The 23,495-nt window shown below is 47.5% G+C and overlaps 1 protein-coding gene across 1 annotated transcript in view; it reads left to right on the top strand.

Moving 5' to 3' along the window:
* The first annotated feature begins 1,951 nt into the window (after positions 1 to 1,951).
* TIPE3 (TNF alpha induced protein 8 like 3) overlaps positions 1,952 to 23,495 on the top strand; it is a 40,587-nt gene continuing 19,043 nt past the window's right edge. The window contains exon 1 of the mRNA XM_022587111.3: positions 1,952 to 2,234. Within this exon, the coding sequence (XP_022442819.1) occupies positions 2,183 to 2,234 (52 nt within the window). The 5' untranslated portion in view covers positions 1,952 to 2,182. The remainder of the gene's footprint in view (positions 2,235 to 23,495) is intronic.

Below are 23,495 nucleotides of genomic sequence, written 5' to 3' on the forward strand. Positions count from 1 at the left end.
GTTGTTGAACCTAGGCAACAACTTTTTAGAGGAAGCTGGATGACTTTTCAATCCAATACGCTCTGTTCTCTGACGCTATCATCGTTGTTTTTCCTCAAGACTACAAAGCTATGATGCCAAACTTTTAAAATGATCCCAGCTATTTGTTTTTTGAGTGTCAACTTTTATCCAAATGTTGCTGCTACTTTTTTCTTTTCACTTAAATATGTGCTTTTAAAATATTTTGTTTTTCTAAATGGGACCCCTTAGATCTAAGAACATTCTTTCCATTTATCAAACATCAACTGTGTGCCAGGCATTGGGTACTAAATTCCACACTCATTATTTCATTCACTTCCTTACAACCACCCTATGAAGGAAATGCCATCACCTGAGGAAACTGAGGGAGGTCAAGCCATTTGCCCAAGATCACACTTCTAGCGTGGGGTTCTTCTGACCCTTCCAATCCATCCAACTTTTACCAGCTAAAGTCCATGAGTTTGGCCATCCAAAAACCGTTTTCTGAGAACACAAAGAAGAGCTGTATGTGCACTCTGAGAAACCCATACCTTCACCAAAGGAGGTAGACTTCAGGGACCCAAGAGGCCAAACACACTTGTGACACTATACCGTAGCGGTCAGTAGCAGGTCCGCACATCAGACCAGATTTCAAGGCCCAACTCACCCACATACTGGACCTGAGACCACAGGAAAGTTATCTACTCTGAGACTCAGCTTCCACATCTCAAAATGGAGATAACAATATAGGTTAAATTCTACGAAACTGCCGACTTTCAACCATTTTTGACCTCCAAAAAAGCATTTTCAAATCATTCGATGTAAATTCCTCACTAGGTCGTTGTAGAGATTAAATGGGTGCACACAGGAAACAATAAACGGCGCTTTTTGGTAGACTTTTCTCTTCCCAATTTCATTTTGCGCAGGTCAATAAAGTGTGTTTGCATTCTCTGCCCACAATTTGTATGTTGAGAAGCCAGGCTAAGGTTATGTAAGTGTTGCAGCTGACAATTCAGGGAGAAAATAGGACTGCGTGGATAATCACGAATTAACAACAAAGGATCCCCTCAGGCCTTACTGCTCCGTGCATTTCCCCCCTAGTTTAGTCTCTTAATTACTAAATAAATATACAGCCGCTTCTCTCTCTCTCTCTCTCTCTCTCTCTCTCTCTCTCTCTCTCTCTCTCTCTCTCTCTCTCTCGTCTCTTTTCTTTTTTAGAAAGTGGAAGTAGGGGATATTGAGAAAGATTAGCACTCTGTGTTAAAGACAAACTAAAGGTTTTAAAATCCGTTCTTGCCCCTGAGTCGGGGCCTGGAAGTGGCCTGGCTCCTTGACTAGCAGCCGGGCGGTCCTGCCAGGGACACCCGCGAGGGCTCCCCGTCCTGGAACCCGCCCCACAGCGGCTTGCCCAACCTGCCCGCCCCCGCCCGCGCCGGGAGAAGAACCACCAGCGTCAGCGTTGCCTCCGCGCGTCGTTTACTTCCTCGCTAAGTGCCAGGCCCTGCTCTCGGCCCCTCACACGCATAATTTATATACTCCCCTCACAACCTCCCGGACAAAAGGGAACTCTGATTGTCTCCATTTTCCAGGTGAGGAAACGGGCACAGAGAAGTTAAGTCACTCGGCCAAGGTCTCCGAACTGTGGAGTTAGACTCGAACCCGGGCAGCCCCAGCACGCCCACTCTGAACCTCCCCTTTTCCTACTTGGGTAGAGGCGCTTTTTCACCTAAAACTTCTCCAAACTTGGCCACCTCCAAGGGAAGGGGCTCAGCCTCGCCGGCTCGCACGACCTTGCCCGGCTCCACAAGTTCAGGACTCCGGGCGCCCGATGGGGGCGCGGGTGGAGGAGCGGCACCGCCCCCCGGGTATTTAACCCCAGGCTGGAGCGCGCGGGGCGCCGGACGCTCCTGCTCCTCCCCATTAGCGCCTCCCCACCCTCCTCCCCGCGCTCTCCCGGCGCACCCCACCCTCCGCCCCGCGCTCGCCTGGCAAGCAGGCACCGGCCGGCGGGCTCGGGGAGCGGGGAACGGGGCGCGGGCGGCGCTAGCCTCTGCCGAGCGGCCCCCTGGCCGCGGCCGCAGCGCACTGCCCGGCCGGAGTGCGACGCGGCAGCCCGAGTCCGGACGCCGGCCGGTCCCGTGCGCCCCGCGGACGGGCGGGGGTCTGTGGACGCCCGGCCGGCAGCATGGATTCGGATTCCGGCGAGCAGAGCGAGGGCGAGCCCGGGACCGCCGCAGGTACGAGGGGTCGCAGCAGCCCAGCCGGGAAGGCTGGGGCAGACAGGAGGGGAGGCCGGGGCGGGAAATCGCGAGTATTTCTCGGAGCGGCCAGGCGGGAGGCCGATCCCCAGCAGCCCGATCCCTTCCGGGCCGGGACTGGGATGGCTCTGCGCTGTGAGTTTGCTTTGGGGCTTTCTCCCCATTGCACTCGGGCGCTGGAGGGAGAGTAGGTGCATTTGCGGGTGGCTCTCGGCGCTGCGGGACTCCGGCAGCGGGCTCCGGTCGCCGGGCTGGTGGCGGTGGGGCAGGGTTCGGGTATTCCGCGTCCTGTAGTTTGCTGCAGCGAGGGTTGCTGCATATCTGCTTTTGGAAATAACTTTCCGAGCGCCGGCCGGCTCCTCGAACCCCGGGCGCCAGGGACGCTGCGGAACAGGTGACCCGCTCCGAGGGGGTGACACGACGCTCTGCGAAGGAAAGGCCCCCGCGGGTGGGCGGGCAGGAGTCAAACCACAGCTCGTGGTTGCGGTTCCCGAAGCTGCTAGATGAGCCGATGCAGAAGCGTTGGCCCATCGCTGCCCTGCATGCGCGGAGGAGGTCCCCACGAAGGGTCCGGGAAGACAGACGCGGCGGCGGCGCGCGGGGTCCCGGCTTCGCCTTTAAGGGGCGCCGCCAGCTTTTCACAATCGACGGGTAGACGCTTACTTAGGAAATAATGAATGTCCTCCCCCGCCTCTCCCTGATACTGAGCAACAGGAGGAAGCCACCCACAGCCTTGGGTCGACTTAACCGCGGGCTCTGCCCCCCTCCACCAGCCCGCTCTGCCCGCCTCTTGCAGGTCCACGGGCGGGAGACCTATGGCCCTCCCACGTGACCGTGGCTCCCCACGCCCTCGTGGCCCTGCAGGCTAGCCCTGGCGAGCAGACCTGTGGCCTGAGAGCTGGAACCCTCCTGGTACAGGCCTGAGGGCCCGGACTAGTCCCCAGTCTTCCCAGTGTCAGGCCAGTGTCCTGAGGGTGGGGACCGGGAGACCGGAGGCACCATCAGCCCAGGTGTGGGTGTAGGAAGGCAGGCTCAGGAACCAGGCGGGACAGCGCCAGGAGCTGTACCAAGGGCCCTACGTATACTATTCTCCTTTATCTTCACAGCACCTAGCCAGGTGGTTGTTATCTCCATTTTACAAAGGTTCAGAAAGGCTAAGTGGCTTACCCACGAATCAGAGCCAGGGAGTAGCCAAGGGCGGAGTGACTCCCTTTTTACTGCATCATACCCCTCAGCCTCTCACAGGGCGGCTGTGGTCAACACCTACAGCTGGGTGGGAAGAGATGAGGATGGAGGAAAAGAAAGATGGCATCGTCAAGATGCCCGTGTGTGAGGATGCCTGTGTGTGTGCAAGGGCCACCTGCTTTGTGTAGGTATGTGTGGACATAAGTAATAAACATGAGCCCTTCTCGAACCTGTATGTTCCTGTGACTGTGAAGCACCAAGATTTTGTTTCACAGGTGGCTTGTGGATCTCTTCACATCATTTAAAAGTTCCAGTGGGTGTTTTGTGTCTATCTAAGTATATCTCTAGAGCTCAAAAGGAGGGGGAGTGAGTACATTGACACTGACACTTTACTCTCTCAAAATCGGAGGAACTAACATGCTCTCCCTACTCTTACCCTCAGATCTTTCATGCCAGTTGATGGAGAAGGGGAGGAGGATAAGGAGGCTTTGAGAAAGAGGAGGGGAGGGGAAGGGGGAGGCAGGAGACACTCAGAAGAGTTGGTACTTGGATGAAAGGGGAGGGAAGGAGTTCTTAAGGGTCCAGTTGCTTCTCCCCACAGCCTGCCCAGCAAGGAGTATCCCAGGGTGTTCATGTGTGTTTGTGTCAGAAGACCTCTGCACAACTAACAGCAGTTGTGACTACTGAGGTCAGATGGGTCTGATGAAGAATAGGGCAGCCAGCTCTCTGAGCTGTCACCATTTGTTTGTGCCTTACCGTTTTCTACAGTCATTTCTTCTTCCTCTCTGTGCTTGAATCTCAAGTTGAACATTTATTTGAATGTCACAAGCCATTCTGCTAAATGGCATTCAGTCTCCCTCATTATTTTCAGTCTTAAAGTATTCTTCGTGACAAAGCTTCAAAACTAGTTGCTAATTTATCGCCTTGCTATGGCTGCATCCTATCAAATGGAAACTCCTGTTGCAGCTTCAGATACTGGTTAAATTATCCATAGGAGTTGACCATCGTCCCCGTAAGTAACATGACATTCATCTGTGGACCTGAATCTGTGCAAGCTGGATGGGTTTATAACTGAGAAGCACAGTAGAGGAAGTGGGATCTCTCGGAGTATTAATGTGTGTGTCTGTGTGTACCTACCTCACGGGGAGATAAGATGAAGGGCTGCTTCCTCCTCAGTGCCCTCCCCTTCCTGAATTTATGAAAAAGCCCTGCCATAAGACAGACCTTATTAAGGTCCTGAGCCTGGACTCTGGAATCAGAAAGACTCAGGTCTCAGTCTCTACCTGATGGGCAAGTTACTTAACATCTCTAAACCTCAGTTTCCCCCTCTGTAAAATGGGGAAACAATAGTACAAGCCGGGGGGGGGGGATGTGAGGATTAAATAACACATGAAAAGTGTTCCTCCTGGTAATCATTCAGTAAATGGCAGCTGCTATTTTTATCATCTGATTGGATTATGTTGTAAGAATACTGCTAAATAATGTACCCCAGAGCTTTGTAAAATGTAAATCACTAGGCATGTGTGAAAAAATTAGTATTATTGTCATTATTATCACATTAATGTAACTGCCTAAGGAGATTTGTTTTGAATTTTATCCTTTTCACTCTCTCATTCCCCACCCGCCCCCCCCCTTTGTTTGGGGCAAGTTATTTTTAAGGTACGTCTTCTCATGCACATCATCTTCCAGCTGGAGTCATAAAGATGGGAACATTCAAAACTACTGCTTTCACCATCCTTTTCTTTCAGCTCTAGAGAAACTTGCACAAAGTAGAGAAGGTGGCCTTACCCAGTCCACCTGATAACCTGGAGATTAGCCAGTTTCATGCCACTTCCAATAGAAGAAGAGGCGTTAACTGCCCCCCACACACTGGTGCACCTTTTCCCTTCAAGGTAACAGGAGAAACAGGAGGTACTCACCATTCTCCTCTCCATTTTTGCCCATGTCGTAGCCTTCCCAGTCAAAAATTGGCAGAGTGAGGAAATCTCTGAGCACCACCTACTCTTTACTGTACCCCTTTCAAGAGACTTTTCCAAAGAGCTCCCCAGTATCTGCTGTGCAGCTCTCTCAACAAGCAATACCCTGCATAGGAAGTAAAGGGGGTGTGTATGGATGAGATTTGCCTTAATCTGCATTTTCTGTTTTTCAGGAAGCACAGGATGGTGCTTCTAAGTCATTCTGCTGCCTGCAGCTCTCCTCTGCCTTTCTGTCATTTTATGGTTCTTTCTATGATAAGGAAAGAGACAGGGTTTATGGAACACTGGATTTTTTCCAGAGACCCAACTTGGCAGTCTCTCCTTTGACAAGCCCACCATCCATCTCTCAGAAATCCTAGAGCTTGGTGTATTAACTCGGCAATGATTTGAGTCTTTCCTAGGAAATAACAAGCGAGTAAACATTAGCAGTGTCAGCTTTTTCCCTTTCTGACTTATAAGACAGAGATAGTCTACCCGGCTCAAGACGACAAGCTCCTTCCACCCAGAGCTAGGTGGTCTGGGGCAGTCAAGCTGATGGAGCATCCCTGTGGCTGGGTAGGTGCTACAGAAAAGCATTTCTGTGTGATGGAATCAGGATGTGGTAGGGAAACTTCAAAATAATAAAAGAAGTAGGAAAACAGCAGGCCGCTGACTTTGTCCTTCCTGTCTTTCCCATCGCCTCGGTCCTAAGCTTGGTCCTTGTGAACAAAGTGGCAAGGCGTGGGTAGGATTCAGTAGTTGGCCAAGAGGAGACAAGGCGTTTCAGAAGTCAGACACCATTGAGCAAAGGCACAGATAAACAGGGAGGTGACTGGAGTGGAGGACATATACTAAGGAGTACTGGGAAGTAAAGTTAGGTGAGTGTAGGGAGAGCCACTGACAACAGGGGGTCTTAATAACTAGTACCTGATGGTGCCGAAGGAGCCCCCGTTGAGCTGATAGTAGAGCAGAGACATGACCGACTGAGATCTCGGTTTTCAGAAGCCACATCAGACAGACATGAAGTGCAGGGATGGCCTAGGCTTGGAGCCTCGTGGCCACACAATCGGAGGGGATGGTAGCACTAAGCGAGGCAGAAGAGGAAGGATGCAAATGCCATTTCAGAGAAACAAACAACAGAAGTTGGTGACAGATTGTACAAAAGCAGTAAAAGGAGAAGGAGAGTGGAAGGGGACTGGCATGTTGAGTTGGGCTGAAGCAGAGAAATGCAGGAGACTGGCTTCCCCACCCTGCCAGTGCTTCTTTTCTTTCCATCAGACACTTAATAGTGGTTACTTAAATTTTCTTAAAGGTGCTTTTCCCCTGTAGACAGTAAATTATGCTGGGGCATTGGTTTTGGAGGATCATGAGGCTCTGGAGTTTGTTGATTCTCATTGTTGGGTTATTCGTGGAGGCTATTCAGTAACCTTTGTCAACTGACAGAGTAACCTTTGACGATTGATGGACTGGCCGACCAAGGGCAGGGACCACCTGGGGATGACGTACTACTTGGCTATTAGTCATAGTCCCAGGTCTTGTTCTTATCTGTGGACATTTTCAGGGGCCTCTGCCTCATCCACATAGTGGGCTGCTTTGAGGGTCAGGGCCTTGTCTTGTGCTTTCATGTTCCCAAGGTTTTATGGACATAATAAATGAATGAGCATCTTGAGGAGCCTCCTGAGAACTCTGCACTAAAAGGCCAGACAGGCAGCCAGAAACCTGTCCTATAAAGTAGAACTGCCAACGCTGTCCTTCACTGTTTTGCTTCAGTGTTTTAAGATTTCTTGCACTGTCTGGGACTCTGTGTTGGGAAGTATGGGAAGTGCAAAGAGAGATAAGGACATAGTCCATCCTGTCTCCAGGGCTTGGGATCAGATAGGGAGATAGGAAGCATATACCGATGGCCACATCTTAAGCCAGTGCCAGAAGACTCTCACCCCCTTGCCCTGGGATTATACCCAGGCTGTGTCTCTGTTTATATGTTCTCTCTTGACACCATCCACTTTCCACTGTGTGCTTCACAGTTATTCCTGTACATGTCTCATCTCTTGTACTGGCCTTCGCTCCCTAAGGAGGTAAAGACTGGGTAAAGACTGGGTCTTTTTCACCTGTATCAGCACCCACAAACACCACCTGGCGTGCCCTAAACACAGTGGTAGGTTGCTGGCTGGCTGGCTGGCTAGATAGATGGACAGATGTATAGATGATGTTGTAGGTTGGTTCCCCAGGAAGCAGACTCTGAGATGGAGGTTAGCATGCAGCGTGTTTATTTGGGGATGCTCTTGGGATCAATACCTGGGAAAAAGAAAGGGAGGGGAGGGATGCCAGACTGGGCAGAGTGAGAAGCTGAGCTGCAATGCAGACCCAACAATAGCCTCGAGCTCTGGAGCTGGAAAACCCTTCAGAACTGAGTTGGGGGACTTCCCTGGTGGTACAGTGGTTAACACTCCACACTCCTAATACAGGGGGCCCAGGTTTGATCCCTGGTCAGGGAACTAGATCCCACATGCTGCAACTAAAGATCCCATGTGCCGAAACTAAGACCCAGTGCAGCCCAATAAATAAATGTTAAAAAAAAAGAACTGAATTGGGGTGAGGGGCCAGGCCTTTATATCCCCTGACATAATGATTAGTCATTAGATTCATGCCATCCCTGCATCTTGGGCGAAGCTGTTCCCTTCAGCTGAGGGCTGTCTGCAGACATCACTACCAGCAGCTTGTGAAGTGCTTAGTCCTTCATTCCGGAAGGGAACCTGGGCCATACGTACATCGTACATCGTGCATTCACCACAGATGGCCTCCAAAGTTCCTCAGGGATGTTTCATGATGGATGGCAGCCCTGCATACGGGCAGAGTTCAGGGGATAGTTGTTGAGCTATAAACATTATCTAGACCTCATTAGGGCAATTTAGATAGCCAGATGGAATTAGCCATTTTAGACCTCACAGATCCAATAGATATTGGCTGATCCTCTGTTTTGTGTTCAGTGTGTGGAGGTGCTATGGTAGTACACCGAAATGGAATTAGATGTGGCCCCGCCCTCAAGAGGCTTGCAGCCAGAGGGAGAGAAAACACCCACCCAAAAGGAATCTGCAAGACTGGGCGGCATCGGCAATAAACAGTGTCGGTTTTGGAGCACGGGGCATCGTGGCTTGGGGTTCTGGTGGGGAGGCTTCATGGAGATGGGCCTTGAGGATAGCCTGGAAGGAGTGAAGGATTTAGATGGGGGAGAAGAGCAAGTCAGGGGAAACAGAGGAGGTGGCAAGGACAGGAGCCTGTGAGAAGCATGGCCTGGAGCAGTGGGGCCCCCTTAGAGGGCTAAAAGGGAGGAGAGGGCGGACCTGCTCAAAACATAACACTGGATGTTGTGGTGATTGTGGCCAGCATGTAAGTTTCTGGGAGCTGGAGACAGAATGTGTGTGTAAATGTAAAGCTCTATTTCCTACTTTATTTTTCTCTAAAAACACGGCGCCTGCTGTTTTATTTCTCATCAAAACCAAATCATAGTCACACTTCCCATTAGTACTTTTCTCTAACTGGTTCATTGTCCTACAGAGTTACCATTGGCTCCCATTTGAATTCACATGTAAATCTCTTTAAAGACACGATATACATAATTTTGTTTTGTTTTTCAGTCACTTGGCTTCCAACTCTTTCTGTAAAATGCCTGTGTAGGTGGGTGTTTGGGCTGTATTCTATACAAGTATAGAAATAAAGGATAGAGAAGAAGAATATAAAAAATAAGTTTCCTGTGATACCTCAATCCAAGAAAACATATGAGAGTGAGTACCTTTTCCCCAACATATATTAAGACATGCCCCCAAAATATATTATTTTTTTATACATCAGACATGCTCTTTTTAGGCAACTGCATAACACAAATTCTGAAACTGCTTTAGAACAATCTTCACGTTCATATTGGGTTTCCTAAACATCATTGCCTGGGAATAAATTTGAGCCTGTTCATGGAAAATCTAGTGTGCAGACTATAAACATGGAAGGCTTGGCAGCACAGAAAGTGCTAGACACACCCTAATAGAAACCAGTATTTTGTAATTCAGTTCTCCAGGAAAAAAAAGGAGACACTTTGGTGGTATCCAAATACTGGTTTAAACAGTTGAAAAACCACAGCAGCAGCCACTAGCTTCTAGGTTGTCTTCTGGAAAGTAAAATATGCTTTCCGGGAAACTATTCTAGCCCCGAAAGGAAGCATTTTGGTGATGCGTAGCTTCATGGAGACTCCCAGTTGATATCTGTATGGTAGAGGCATCCAGTTTCATGTGCAGGAGGAAATTCTGTAAAAGGTTGTTCTGGTGAGCACACATGTCCTGCATCCCTGATTTGGGGCCTGGGAGTTATGCTGGGAAGGTAAACAGATTTTCAGTGAATAATATGGGAGGGAAGTGATGGGGGCTGTCTGCTGGCCTCTGCAGCAGCTTTCCTACCACGTTTGAGTCTGGTTCCTTGGAGTAACGTTAAGAAAGTCAGGGAGAGAAGGCTGGGGTTCAGGTTACAGGGTAGAGAAACTAGGTTTAAGAAGTTGTGCATATATCAAACAAGATGAGAAATTGTGAGTATAGTCTTTGCCAGCCAGAGTCCAGCCCCAGAGGGCTAGTACTGAATGTAAAATAATAATGATGTTTTGAATTTTTATTTAATTTTCTATTAATTAAGCACATACAATGTATTTCAGACTGGGTTAACTGTTTATATGGTATTTAAGCCTTCTATAGGCCTTCTGGGCTAGGTACTATAAATAACCTCATTTTATAGACCAGGAAACTGAGGCACAGAGAGATTAAGTAATTTGCTCAGGGATGTGCAGCTTCTCGGTGGATATGAAGCCAGTCTAACTAACTCCAAAAACAGTGCTCTTTACCAGGTAGGCTATGTAGTTAGATCGATGGATGCCACCAGGTTCCTTTACATCCCCCACCAGCTCCCACAGGGCCCTCAGACCATTAAGTTCCTTCATTAGGCTCCTTCTGGTAGGTTAGGACATTATATCTCCAGAAAGCCCTGCTTTAAGCTGCAGACATTACCTGCAGTGGCCCAATAACACATGGGCAAGGATGGGCTGTCACAGGCTCCAGAACAAGGGCTGGTGAGGGGTGGTTTGGGAGGGAAGATGAGGGGAGCAGCACAAAGCAGCTGTCAGAGAGAGAAGGTCCTGGGAGGACCCTGCAGCCACGTTCATGTCTAGGGTCCTGGGAACCTGGTGGGTGGTGAATGTGGCAAACCCCAAGAGGAGAGAAGGGTTGAGAAGCAGAGTCAAGAGAGGTGCAAAGACAAACAAATGTTCCCTCTATCAGAGTGTACTTGGGTTGGGTCCTAAAGTACTTTTTCCACTCCAGCATTTAGAATCATTCCAGATACAGAATCCCTAGGACAGGGTGACCAGTTGGATTCAAGGGCAAGAGAAAACTCGAAGATGAGACTGTAGTGCAATGAAGAGAACTTGAGATTCTGAGCTGGGCAACTGGGGTTTGAGTTTTTAGTGGTGTCTCTTACGTATTGTTTTTTAGTAACATTTATTTTCCACCAAAGGAATGCAAGCTCATGGTAGAATATGTGAAAACAGTACAAAGAGGAAAATCAGATTGAGCCCTAAGAATAGATGTGCTTTTCCAGAAGAATGTCGTCCAAAAGCAATCCTGAAAAGATGCAAGAGACCTTTATTTGGGGAAGAAGGGGTTTTGTAAGAAAACAAGTGTCCCCCTTCTGAAATATTTACTTGGGGACACTAAGAACATTGGCTACACTGCCAGGCAGCATCAGAACCAGAATTGGAGCCCACACACTCTGGCTCCTCTATCGTTCCCCCAAAACATATATAATTTTTTAAAAGGATCAGAGTTATTCTGGGTGTTGGGATATCTAAGGGACCCCTGCTATGTTTCCTTCTGACACCTTCCACTGTGTTCTTGACACCCCTCTCCCCTTTTCCTCTCCTGAGCTTTCTCCCTCCCAGCACAGCTGCCCAGAGGTCAGACACTACAGGCCCACACCAGGCCCTTCCCGTGTACCCAGCCCACTTTCCAGGTCAGGAGAGCCCTACACGGAGCCCTCAGAAGATTCTTACATTTTTTTAATACCCGAGAGGAATTTGGTAGGTTTTACAGATGCACAGTGACAATTGCAAAGGTTAGTTTACTTTAATAGCTTCCAGCTTCAGAAATAGATTTATTGGCCTCTAGTTCTCCAATTATGTTTTTAATCTTTGTTTAAATTGATTTTTCACTTTGTAAGGAAAGAGGAAAATTTGTTCATCTGTGTTAGCCTCTCTCACCCTTAATGTTTAATTCAGTGATTCAATCTCAGTCACATGAAGCAGGCAGAGCTAAGTTAATACAGAGTCAACTTTTAGCGAGCCCAGAGCAGTATCTGATGGGAATTAAACCTGAATTTTCTTGACTTTTTTTTTCTTTTGATTTCTCTGACTTTGTATAATCCTGGTTTCCCTGCACGCCTCCTCAATTGCTCCTTCTGCATCCCTCATTAATATGTTTTTCCTACCTGTGTCTCCTAAGGCTGAGCTCTCGGCCTTGTTCTTTTCTAACAATACACTTTCATTTGGAAAAGACCACCCGTTTTTCCACCGTGAAGCTAAAGATTCCCAAAGCTGTGGTCTAACCCATTCCTCTCTCCAGAGCAAGAATCCTGCCTTTCAAAGTCGTCTGGACCTCATCTTCTCACTGTCCAAGAGACACGTCAGCTCAGCACAGCTACACCCGGACTGTTAACTTTCCATCACTTTCTCTCAACAACTCTGGTGGCCTCACCAGCTGCCAAGTCATTCAGAGTTAAATTGTGAAGTCATAAGAACAATGAAATATCCTACACACATGATTTCATAGCAAAACCAGGACATGGAGAAAGCAGGTATTATTTACAGTTTACAGATAAAGAAACAGATTCACAGAGATTACCCCAAATCACAAAGTAAGTGGTAGATTTTCATTATTTAAAGCTGCTCCCCCCAAAGGGGGAGCAGAAACAAATCTAAATATCCAACCTAAACATATAAGTAAATATTCAATTAAATAGTTATTGAATTACTAAATACATAATGACATTTCCACACAGAGGAATATTACTCAGCTGCTAAGAAAACTTAATTTGAAAAACATGTTATAGGTGTTTGCATTATAATGTATGAAGAAAGCTTGATAAAATATATATACATGTATATTTATTTATTCATGCATATATACCCACATACCTATATATACATACACCCCTTTTTTAAAGATTTTATTGAAGTATAATTGATTTACAGTGTTGTGTTTAATTTCTGCTGTACAGCTAAATGACTCAGTTAAACATATATATATTCTTTTTCATCCTTTTCCATTATGGTTTATCACAGGATATTGAACATAGTTCCATGTGCTATACAGTAGGACCTTGTTGTTTATCCATCCTATATATAATAGTTTACATCTGCTAATCCCAAACTCCCAATCCATCCCTCTCCCCTCTCCCCCGGCAACCACATGTCTGTTCTCTATGTCTGTGAGTCTGTTTTTGTTTCGTAGATCAGACACCCCTTTTTTATAGAGAGAAGGGGAGGAAAATCTCTCCCTCACATTCACATACATGCATTTTTTTTTTAATGCTGGAACAGAATTAACCATTCTATATGATGAGTTTATAGGCAATTTTAATTTCCTTCTTTGTGCTTTCCTTCCAGATTTTTTCTCAATGAGTATGTATAACTTTCAGCAGGTTATTATTTTAAAAACAACCACCGAATGAGATTCAGTGGACTTATCCACTGGCTGTCCTTCTGACTTTCTTGCAGTTTTGTCCCAAGTCCCTCTATTTTCTTTCTTGAAACTCTTTCTTCCCTCCGTCCTCTGTGATCCACTTTCCCATCAGGCCAGGCCTCAGTGGGTCCTTCCTGCCCGCCCACTGGTGGGGGTGTGATTCCAGGCTTCTCTCTTCAGCCTTCTTCCTACTCACCCATTTCCCTGGCTTCGGCTCTGCAGCCTCTCTCCCCCTCATCACACCCTCCCCTCTGAGCCCACCTGGCCTGGGCCCTCACGCCAGGTAGAGGAAGTATAAATGGTCAAGGTGGATGATGAGCTCATAGGTTTGAGGCCAAGGGCACCAGAGCCTCACCGGCCAAACAGACCTGCTGGGTGAGCTTGCTGACTCCGCCATTTTGGCTCTAGCCTGTGGCCTTACTATTGCTCACTGACCAGCAGTGTGTGTAGCTGGCATCCCTGACGCTCACTCCCTCCCTGACCCCCATCCCAAACATGAATGACTTTCACTTTCCACTTGTTCATCTACACATTGATTTTGTGTCTTTATTACTTTTACAATTTAAAAAAAAAGAGGGGGGCATTTAAAATTCTGTTATAACAGGATTATTTGCTTTTAGTAGGTATTGGTCTGCCACCCCCAAGTTTGGTCTTTTCCAAAAGACTCATTATTGAAAAGTTATATGAGGGACTTCCCTGGTGGTCCAGTGGTAAAGAATTGCCTTCCAATGCAGGGGATGGGGTTTCAATCCCTGGTCAGGGAACTAAGATCCCACATGCCGCGGGGCACCTACGTCCACATGCCACAACTACTGAGCTCACACCCCTCAACTAGAGAGCCCACATGCTGCAAACTACAGAGCCCATGCGCTCTGGAGCCCATGTGCCACAACTACAGAGCCCATGTGCTACAACTAGAGAAAAGAAAAAACCCGCACGCCACAACCAGAGAGAAGCCCGCGCACGTTAACGAAGAACCCGCACACCATAACAAAGAGCCCGCACATCGCAACGAAAGATCCCGCGGGCCTCAATGAAGATGCTGCGTGCCACAACTAAGACCTGATGCAGCCATAAATAAATAAATAAAATTCCTTTAAAAAAAAGAAAAGCTATATGATAATATTATATGTATCTATTTCTGAAGGAATTAGACAGAAATGTATTGAGGTCTTGTAATAACCTATAATGGAAAAGAATCTGAAAAAGAATATCTGTAACTGAATCACTTTGCTGTACACCTGAAACTAACACAACATGGTAAATTAACTATACTTCAATTTTAAAAAAAGAAAATGTATTGAGGATTTCTTGTGCATCTTGGAGCTGAAGATAAGAGATATCATGGTCCCGGTATTCTTCACTGCCTCCCTGTCTCCACCTTATTTTACTCTAGTCCATCAAATAGGGGTAGCCCAGTCAGGAAGCTTGTAGAAAACAGAAGTGCTCACCCTTTAGACTCACATTTATCAGAGTTTCTAACCTAGTTTTAAATTAGCCCCAACCACCCTTAATGATTGATATTCCCCATCAACCAGGATTTTGTCTATCTTTACTTTTTTTTTTTTTTTGCGGTACATGGGCCTCTCACTGCTGTGGCCTCTCCCGTTGCGGAGCACAGGCTCCGGACACGCAGGCTCAGCGGCCATGGCTCACGGGCCCAGCCAATCCAAGGCATGTGGGATCTTCCCGGACTGGGGCACAAACCCGTGTCCCCTGCATCGGCAGGAGGACTCTCAACCACTGCGCCACCAGGGAAGCCCTATCTTTACTTTCTTGATTTATATTATAAAATATAATTATTTTACCCCTTTTCAGATTTAAAAACATAATATATATTAACTATGCATTTTCAACCCTTCCAGAAAAGTTCTTCCTTCCATTAAAAAAAAAAAATCACTTTCTTAATCTTCAAGAGGAAAGCAGTATGAGTTTCCTTATTAAGCAGCCATATTGTCTTATTAATGGCAAGTGGGTGAATATGACCACTGTGATTTTTAAGGGAGAGATAAGAGGATATGAGAGGCAGAATAATTGAGATAGGAGTAAATTCTTACAGAAAGCAGGTGTTTATGTCGAGAATGATGGATGGTACATCCTAAGACCAGCAGGTGTAGTAAGCACCCAGGCATTATCTCTAGAGAGTTGTCACCCAGCTTTCCCTTCACCCCAGGAGGCAAGTCAGTGATGGGCTGATGCTGATGCATGAAGAAGTCTAGTTCCAACCATCCTTGGTTTTCTTTGTTTCATTTTTGTTATTAAAAAAAAAAAAACCTCTCCACATAAATATAGCTCTGCCATATTGTTGCAACCCAAGAGAGTGGCTGAGGTCTGAGCCAAGTCTGAAGAGGGGTGAAGGTTGGTGATCATTAGGGGCTGAGACTGTCATACAGGCAGGATGCAGGCCAGGCAAGGACTAAATGCAGCTGGTCAGGGGGTTGGGTCATGTGGCAGGGAAGCCAGAGGGGCAAGGGGCTGTAGGCCAGGCCCATGCTCTTGAGGGTCACTTGGCCTGCAGCAGGTCTGCCAGTCACAGCTGCCCCAGCCTTCTTGGGCCTCTCCACCCGGATAGTAGCCCCTTTTAATATTAAAGAGTCCAAAACTTTGAGAAAAGCTGGCTTCCAGCAGGGGCCCTCTGACCTCTGACCTCCATCCCAGGAGCAAGTCCTTCTCCTGACTTCCCTTCCAGCCCGTCTCCCTGGCCCCAGATCTCCCTGCCTCATCCTTGGTGCCTCCCTTCCCTGCAGCCCCTCGCACCCAGGTGCTCCTCTCTATTTCCTCTGCCTTGGTCCCCCCACCCATCGCACGAGCCCTCCTGGGTGCTAGAGGGACTAAGGCAGTGGAAACTTGGAGATGGAGAAGTATGGCTTGTGAGTGGAGACTTGTCATGAAGCGAAGATCTTTAAGCTTCCAGAGAGAAAAACCAGGCCCTTAACGCACTAGTTTTCCAAATAGCAACACCGAGGGCTAAACAACAATGGTGCAGTGTCTTTGAATTCTCAAGGCGAATGACTGGTGATGTAGAGTTCTGAACCCAGTCAAACCATCAGTCAAGTGTGCGGCTAGACTACAGCAGCAGTCCCCAACATTTTGGCATCAGGGACCGGTTTTGTGGAAGACAATTTTTCCACGGACCTGGTGGGCGTCAGGGGGAGGATGGTTTCGGGATGATCCAAGCAATTACATTTATTGTGCACTTTATTTCTATTATTATTACCTTGTAATATATAATGAAATAATTATACAACTCACCATAATGCAGAATCAGTGGGAGCCCTGAGCTTGTTTTCACTTGCCACTCACTGATAGGGTTTTGGGGTTTTTTTAAACATCTTTATTGGAGTATAATTGCTTTACAATGTTGTGTTAGTTTCTGCTGTATAACAAAATGAATCAGCTATATGCATACGTACATCCCCATATCACCTCCCCCTTGCATCTCCCTCCCACCTTCCTTATCCCACCCCTCTAGGTGGTCTCAGAGCACTGAGCTGATCTCCCTGTGCCATGCAGCTACTTCCCAGTAGCTCACTGATAGGGTTTTGCTGTGAGCCTGCAAGCAATTGATATATTATGGTCTCTGTGCAGTCAGACCTCTCTGCTAATGATAATCTATATTTTCAGCCGCTCCCCAGCCCTAGCATCACTGCCTCAGCTCCACCTCAGATCATCAGGCATTAGATTCTCCTAAGGAGCACACAACCTAGATCCTTCACACGCATAGTTCACAGTAGGGTTCGCGGTCCTATGAGAATCTAATGCCACCGCTGATCTGACAGAAGGCGGAGCTCAGGCGATAATGCGAGCGATGGGGAGCGCCTGTAAATACAGATGAAGCTTCGCTCACTCGCCTGCCGCTCACCTCCTGGTGTGCGGCCTGGTTCCTAACAGACCATGGACTGGTACCAGGGGATTAGGGACCCCTGGACTAAAGTCATTGTATGATAAGTTAAATCTCAAAAAAATTACCTTACCGTGTTCCCTTCCTCAGGGAGCTGCCAGGTCAGGAGTCAGCCAACTGAGGCTCCCAGGCCCAGTCAAGCCTGTTTCCTGCTTTTGTATGTCCAACAAGCTAAAAGCATTTTTACTTTTTTTAATGGTTACATTATAAATGGTTTTATAGGTACCTTTTGATACTTTGGGCCCTTTATTCTCTAGCCCTTTAAGGTAGTTTGCTGATGCCTGTGCTGGACAAAGTATTCCACTGAAATGGAGAGCAAGTTAAGAAAGAGGAAGCCGTAAGACCCAAGAAGCAGGAGATGGACACAGGAGAGAAGGGATGAAGGACGAAGGGAGAACCGGGCTGAGAGCCTGGAGCAGGCTTAGAGGGAAATGCACCCAGATTTGCGCCAGAGCACAGAGCGCTCCCAGAAGAGTCTCCAAAAAAGAAAACTGAAGTGGTAGATTAGTTGATGTGTTTGAACCTTTTGAGAAGAAACTTATATTCTGCTAAGAATTTTGAGAGTGAATTAGATAGAAAACTAATCAAAAGAAAAACAAGGCAGTGTTTAACGCCTGGGAGAACAAGATGAATAAGAAAGGAAATGCAGTCATGGAAGTTATAGAACATACATGACTCAGCTATGAATGGCATCTCAATCCCAGTAATGTAATCACTGAAGTTTGATAACCAAATATTGAAATAGAATCAAATCAGAAGGTGGAAGGAGAAATGAATGGAGAAGACAGCTAAATTCTCACCTTCCTTAATAGGAAGTTAAAAGCAAATAAAATCAAGAACTAACAGTATAAGCATGTAATTTAAATATGTAGAGGTAATTATTAGTTGCAACAGCTAAAATAATTTAAAGTGTTTTGCCTCCAAAGAGCCAGCATCAGAAGTGGGCCAGAGGATGCTGCATTTTGTTATAAGCCTTATAGAATGGTTTGACTTTTTAAATAATGTACCTTTTTAAATAGTGTAATATTACTTTGAAAATAAGTTTTTAAAAATAAAATGAAAAAGAAAAGTGACTGGTCAGCCCAGGGCGACCATGCCCAGGTGGGGAAGGGGCACAGTGGGGCAACCTCAGGCCCCTGAGTGGAGGAAGTAGGCGTCAGTGTCCCGAGGCCCCGCCAGCTCCAGTTATCATTATTTTTCCTGACATGAGTGTGAGTGCATTTCAATAAAATGTCAAGACTGTTAGCCATTCGTTCATGCAACAAACAGTCTCTATGTTTCAATCCCTGGCTAAAGTTGCAGCAATGAATAAATCATGATTCCTGCCCTCAAGGAGTTCACAGACTGGTGAGATATAAAGTCACTCATCCAGCCAATGGATGATTGCTCTCCATGGTGGTAAGAATATACCAGAGGGAAAGGTGGTTGCAGAGAAAAGTCCCTCAGAGGTCAGAAGTCCTTCAAGGGAGCCCTGGAGGGTGAGGGGGGAGCCGATGACCAAGCACAGGGGAACAGAATATGCACAGGTGCAGAGGGGACCCAGGCATAACAGAGAAGGACAGGTGACACCTGTGTGTGGCCTGAAGTCAGAAGCTTAGAGTTTGTAGAGGATGAAGCTGGAGAGATGAACAGAAGATAGATTATCAGCTCAGCAACCAGCATGCCATGCTCAAGAGTCTGGACTTTGTCTTCAAGGCCATGGGAAGCCAGTCAGTGTTCTCACTGGTGGAGTAGCATCATCAAAGCCAGTTCTCATTCCAGTGTGGAAATTAGAATGGAAGCTGAGGTAGAGAGGTAAGTGAGGAGATGGACAATCATTCAGGTGAGAAATGATGAGGGTCAGTACCAAGGTGGTATCAGTGAGACAGAGAAAGGCGGATACAATTGAAGATGTGAAGGAGGCCGAATTGACAGTCTGATGCCTCATTAGATGTGGGAGGTGAGAGAGAAAGAAGGCAAGGATGGCCCCCAGGTTCTTGTCCAGACACTGGGCAGGTGGCAGGGCCACATATAATACAAGGAGGAGGGTGCAGGGGGAGTGGGAGAAAGGGGATGAGGGAAGTTTTGAGCATGTGGAGGGTGAGAGGTCTGTGGGAATCTAGGTGGAGAGGTCTGGCAAGCAGTAACCTGTGGGGGTGGGCAAGCGGTGACATCTCACACTCAGGGACAGTGCGTGGCAAGAGAGAAGAGGGCCTTGAGTAAACTCAGAACACCTAGACTTCAGGCATGGACAGAGGAAAAGGAGTCCTGGCAAAGGCTGAGAAGGACCAAGAGGGGAGATCAGGAAAGCAGAGAACAAGGGAGGTTCGAGTGCCACTAGAGGTCAGGTGAGCCAAGGACCCAGGTGTGTGTCTCGGGGTGCTGCTGGCATTCCCTGTCCCAGAAATTACAGGATAGTTAGCATATCTGGCCCCGCCCACCAATGCCTGTAGAACCCACCACTCACGTGCTGTGACAACAAAAATGTCTTCCCATGTTTCCAAACACTCCTCATGGACAATTAGAAGGCACTCGGTGACCTTGTGAGAGCCATTGCTATTGAGTTTGGGGTGAAAGCCAGGGAAGGACAAGACCACAGTTCCTCTGTCCTACTGTGGCCGTCCCTCCTCAGGCCTCTTCCTGGGCCCCCAGGCTCTCCTCTCCTCAATCCCCATTCTTTTCCCCATGACATCACTTCCTGGGCTGACCAGTCAGTGTTGGGTTTTGAGGTTTAAATCTAAATATTATTGAGCTCCTTCTATGTGCCAGGGACACCATGGTGGACACAGCAGTCCAGGTTCCCCTCTCCTGGAACTTGCAGTGAACAAACAGGTGACACCAGGTGGGAGGTCCTTGAACAGGCCCCAAGTACAGAGTTTGTTCTGGATAGAGGGAGGGCTCAGGGGAGGGGTGGGAAAGAGGACAGCAAGGGGTGCTTGGATCTGGAGAGAACATGCACCAAGCAATGGGTGAGACCAGGAAAAGGATGAGCTACTTTCTCTTGGGGGCAGAGAAGTGGGATAACAGGGATGTGAGTCCTGATGAGAAGAACTGGTCCTAGGGTTTTGGATACAACTCCTGTATGCAGCTGCGTCAGCACAGGGCAGCCTGCTGGGGCTGGCCATCTGCAGCTTGGTCTTTGGGTGCTGAGGTCAGCACAGGGAGAAGCCTTGGGGAGAGCCTGCTGACCGCTGCTGGGTGGCAAGCACAGGCTGACGTCTGACAGAGGAGTCAAGGGCCCCAGGAAGCCAGGGGGTGGGGGGGATGCATTTTGGAGGAAAGCCAAAGGAAAGGAAAGCTGGAGGCTCCAAGGTCAATGCCCCAGGCTTTCAGAAGGAGGGAAAAGCAGGAGGCATTCCATTGCTGAAGCACTGGCATTTACAGAGCTGGGAGAGAGCTTGGTGGCTGGAGGGAAATCAGCGTGAGAAGGAAAGCTGAGAATCCCTCCCACTGACATGGGCTCTCATCTCATGAATACCCAGTGTGGGTTTTTTTTGTTTTGTTTTTTTTAATGGACTTAAAAACTCAGTTTCTGATTCAGAAGAGGTTATTATTAAATTGAGAATATAAAACAAATTAGCGGAATCATCTAGTCCAACTCCCTAATAGACGAAGATACCAGGAAGGTGAAGACTTGGGCCCAGCACACACAGTGAGTGCCCTGGGGGGCAGCAGGGGCGGGCCTGGGTGCTGGGCTCCTTCACCCCCTGCTGTGGGCTCAGTGGTGAGAGTCAGGACCAGGGGTTGGCTCTCCGGTTTTCCCTGTATTGGGGTTTTTCCCCATACTTGGGGATCAACTCCATGGCCAGAGCCCTGGCATCCTGACTCCCCAGGACAGCCATTATCAGCATCTTAGAGTGACTGCACCCAGTGACTTGGTTTGAAACGGTGAAAGTTTTGGGTGCTATTGTCTTATATTACCATGAAGTATAAAGAATTTTACTTGGAAGCTTTTACTGCCTTTGAGACAAGTATGAGGAAAGTTTAATTTAGAAAGGAAGCCTCAGAGAAAGACACATTTATGGGCAACTTCCAGAAAGGCAAGTTTCCACAGCTACTCCCCTGTTCAGAGTAGTTCCATCAGAGGAAGGCTTCCAGCAGAACTAAGGAGCCCAACCTCAGGGTACCTTGCAGGAGAGCAAGCTATCCGCCACCCCACCTCCCATTTGCAAACTGGACCAGATACGACTGTGGCACCAGTGGATATCCAAACTGTGTCTTACTCACGTCTCAGATCTCAGATGCATGAACAACAAGAACAACAAAAAACAGTTACTACAGAATACAGGTAAGGGGTGTTATAAGTGATATATTACACATGCCCCTTTCCTGTTGTTTCACTCTCATACTGACTGAAATCCAAAAATGTCATTGTACAAAATTCTTACTTCACTAAAAAGAAATTAAGTAGAACATTGAGCAAGGCATACTGCTGGCTGCCAAATCATCTCCCATCCAGAAGTACCTTCTGGTTTCCTCTCTCTCATGTGTTTCAACCTCCCTAGTACAGCTAACTGTTTATCTTTTTTTTTAAAGCTAACCTGAGGGTTAACATATTACTGTATTAATCTAATTACAGTACCTTCCAAGAGCCTCAGTTCTTTAGGCTTAAATACCCACTGTCTCAGGCTATATTTTTTGCAAATATAGATTAGAGTTTGTTCCATTTTATTGCCTGCTATTTTTAAAAAACTTTTTAGGCTTTATATCTATCCAAAAATTGGAGAATTCCAAAGACTGACATTTTTATTGCATCAGTCTATTTACTAATTTCACGTATTACCAAGTTGGCATCCTCCCACGGCTCTGAATTCAGCATCCTGCTGGCATCCTTGTTAGCAGTCTGGTGGCCTGAGCCTGAGTTTTTGAGCACCTGCCATAGTGAACAGTTTGAGATCTGCCAACAGAGAGAGAGGATCACCCAGAGAGACAGACATGGCCTGTGCTATTCTGATCCCCAACAGCCCCTGAGTTTTAAAATAGCTTGTAAGCATGAAGGGACGTGAATGGGGAGGCTCCGGGGGTGGCAGGAGGGATGGATGCTGCTGCCATGGAGAGAGCGTTCCTGATGGAATTGAGCACTGAGGGTGGGGTGGGGTGATGCATCTCGGCCCCCAGGTGATGCTGCTGCTTGTGGGGCACAGACAGTCAGCTCTGTGTGAAAGGCAAGGGACGGACCTCATGCTGAGTTCAGTACATTTTTTTTTTAGTGTGTTCGGTTCAGTCTACATTTTGTGAATACACACCTCATTCCAGTATGTATCCTGAACAGACAGACTGGGCCTCAAAGCCTGAGAAAATCATTCATTTAACAGACATTTATTGGACTACTTCTACTGGGTGGACACTGCCCTAGTTGTGAGGGGTCACAAGTCCCCCGAGCATTGGTCCTGTGAGAACTCAGCACCAGTCACAGTGCAGCAGCATGGGGAAAGGACTGTGCTGGAGTCGGGTGCGAGGGCCACCGTCCCCGGGAAGAAGGATGTGAGGGATGGCCATGGGCTCACAGTGGGAGGAGGCCTTCAGCTGGAACAGACAAGCTGTGGCTATGCCCCTTCTACCTAGGCAAGGGTCCATTGGATTCACCTGTGGGCATGAGAGGCCCTGCTGGTACTATTTGGATCTCATCTGTCTGACTATCTTTAGCGAGTTGGGCTAGGGCACAGCCATCCTTGTGAAGGGGTGAGCCGCCCTTTGGCTTCTGATTTCAATATGACTTCTGACTGACATGGACAAGCAGGCCTCTGGTGGGAGGGCTGGGATGGGGGTAGGTGGAAACAAGGGGTCTGTCTGTGGGGCTCCCTCTCAGCATCACCTGCCACCTCCTGGCTCAGGAAGGAGCATTAGGAGGGAATACTGCCATATGCCAAGAGAAACCTTTGGACACCCTTTCTCCCTACATGCAGACTGGTGCTGGGTTATTCGTTACTGTCCCCAGACCCTTTATAGCAAAACCTGGGAACAAATTAAAGTCTATCAGGAGAGGATTGGGAGAGGAAATGGGAGAATTGGGAGAGGAAATTATATCATCAAGATGATGATATAATCCATTTATTGACAAAGAAAGATATCCACAGAGTGTTGACTGAAAATGCAGATTAAAAAATAGTGTTCATTGATCCCATGTTTGTGAATATTAAAGTGCATATGCCTGGGAGAGTATTTGGAAGAATATATACATGCGAACCATGGTGCATGGTGGGATCATGGCATATTCATTTTTTTCCTTTAGCTTATCTGTGTTTTCTGACTGTTCTCAGTGCTCATGTATCAGTTTTTATAATAAACTTATTAAAGAAAGAAAATATTTTGAGAAATAGCTCCTCAGTTTCCCCTCTTAAAATAAAACAAGGAGAATGGTATTTAAAATTATGCCAGTAGGGCTTCCCTGGTGGCACAGTGGTTAAGAATCTGCCTGCCAGTGCAGGGGACACGGGTTTGAGCCCTGGTC

The sequence above is a fragment of the Delphinapterus leucas genome, chromosome 2 (assembly GCF_059928025.1).
Source record: "Delphinapterus leucas isolate spDelLeu-1000000601 "Yukka" chromosome 2, BTC_Dleu_Yukka2, whole genome shotgun sequence".
Classification (NCBI taxonomy): Eukaryota; Metazoa; Chordata; class Mammalia; order Artiodactyla; family Monodontidae; genus Delphinapterus; species Delphinapterus leucas.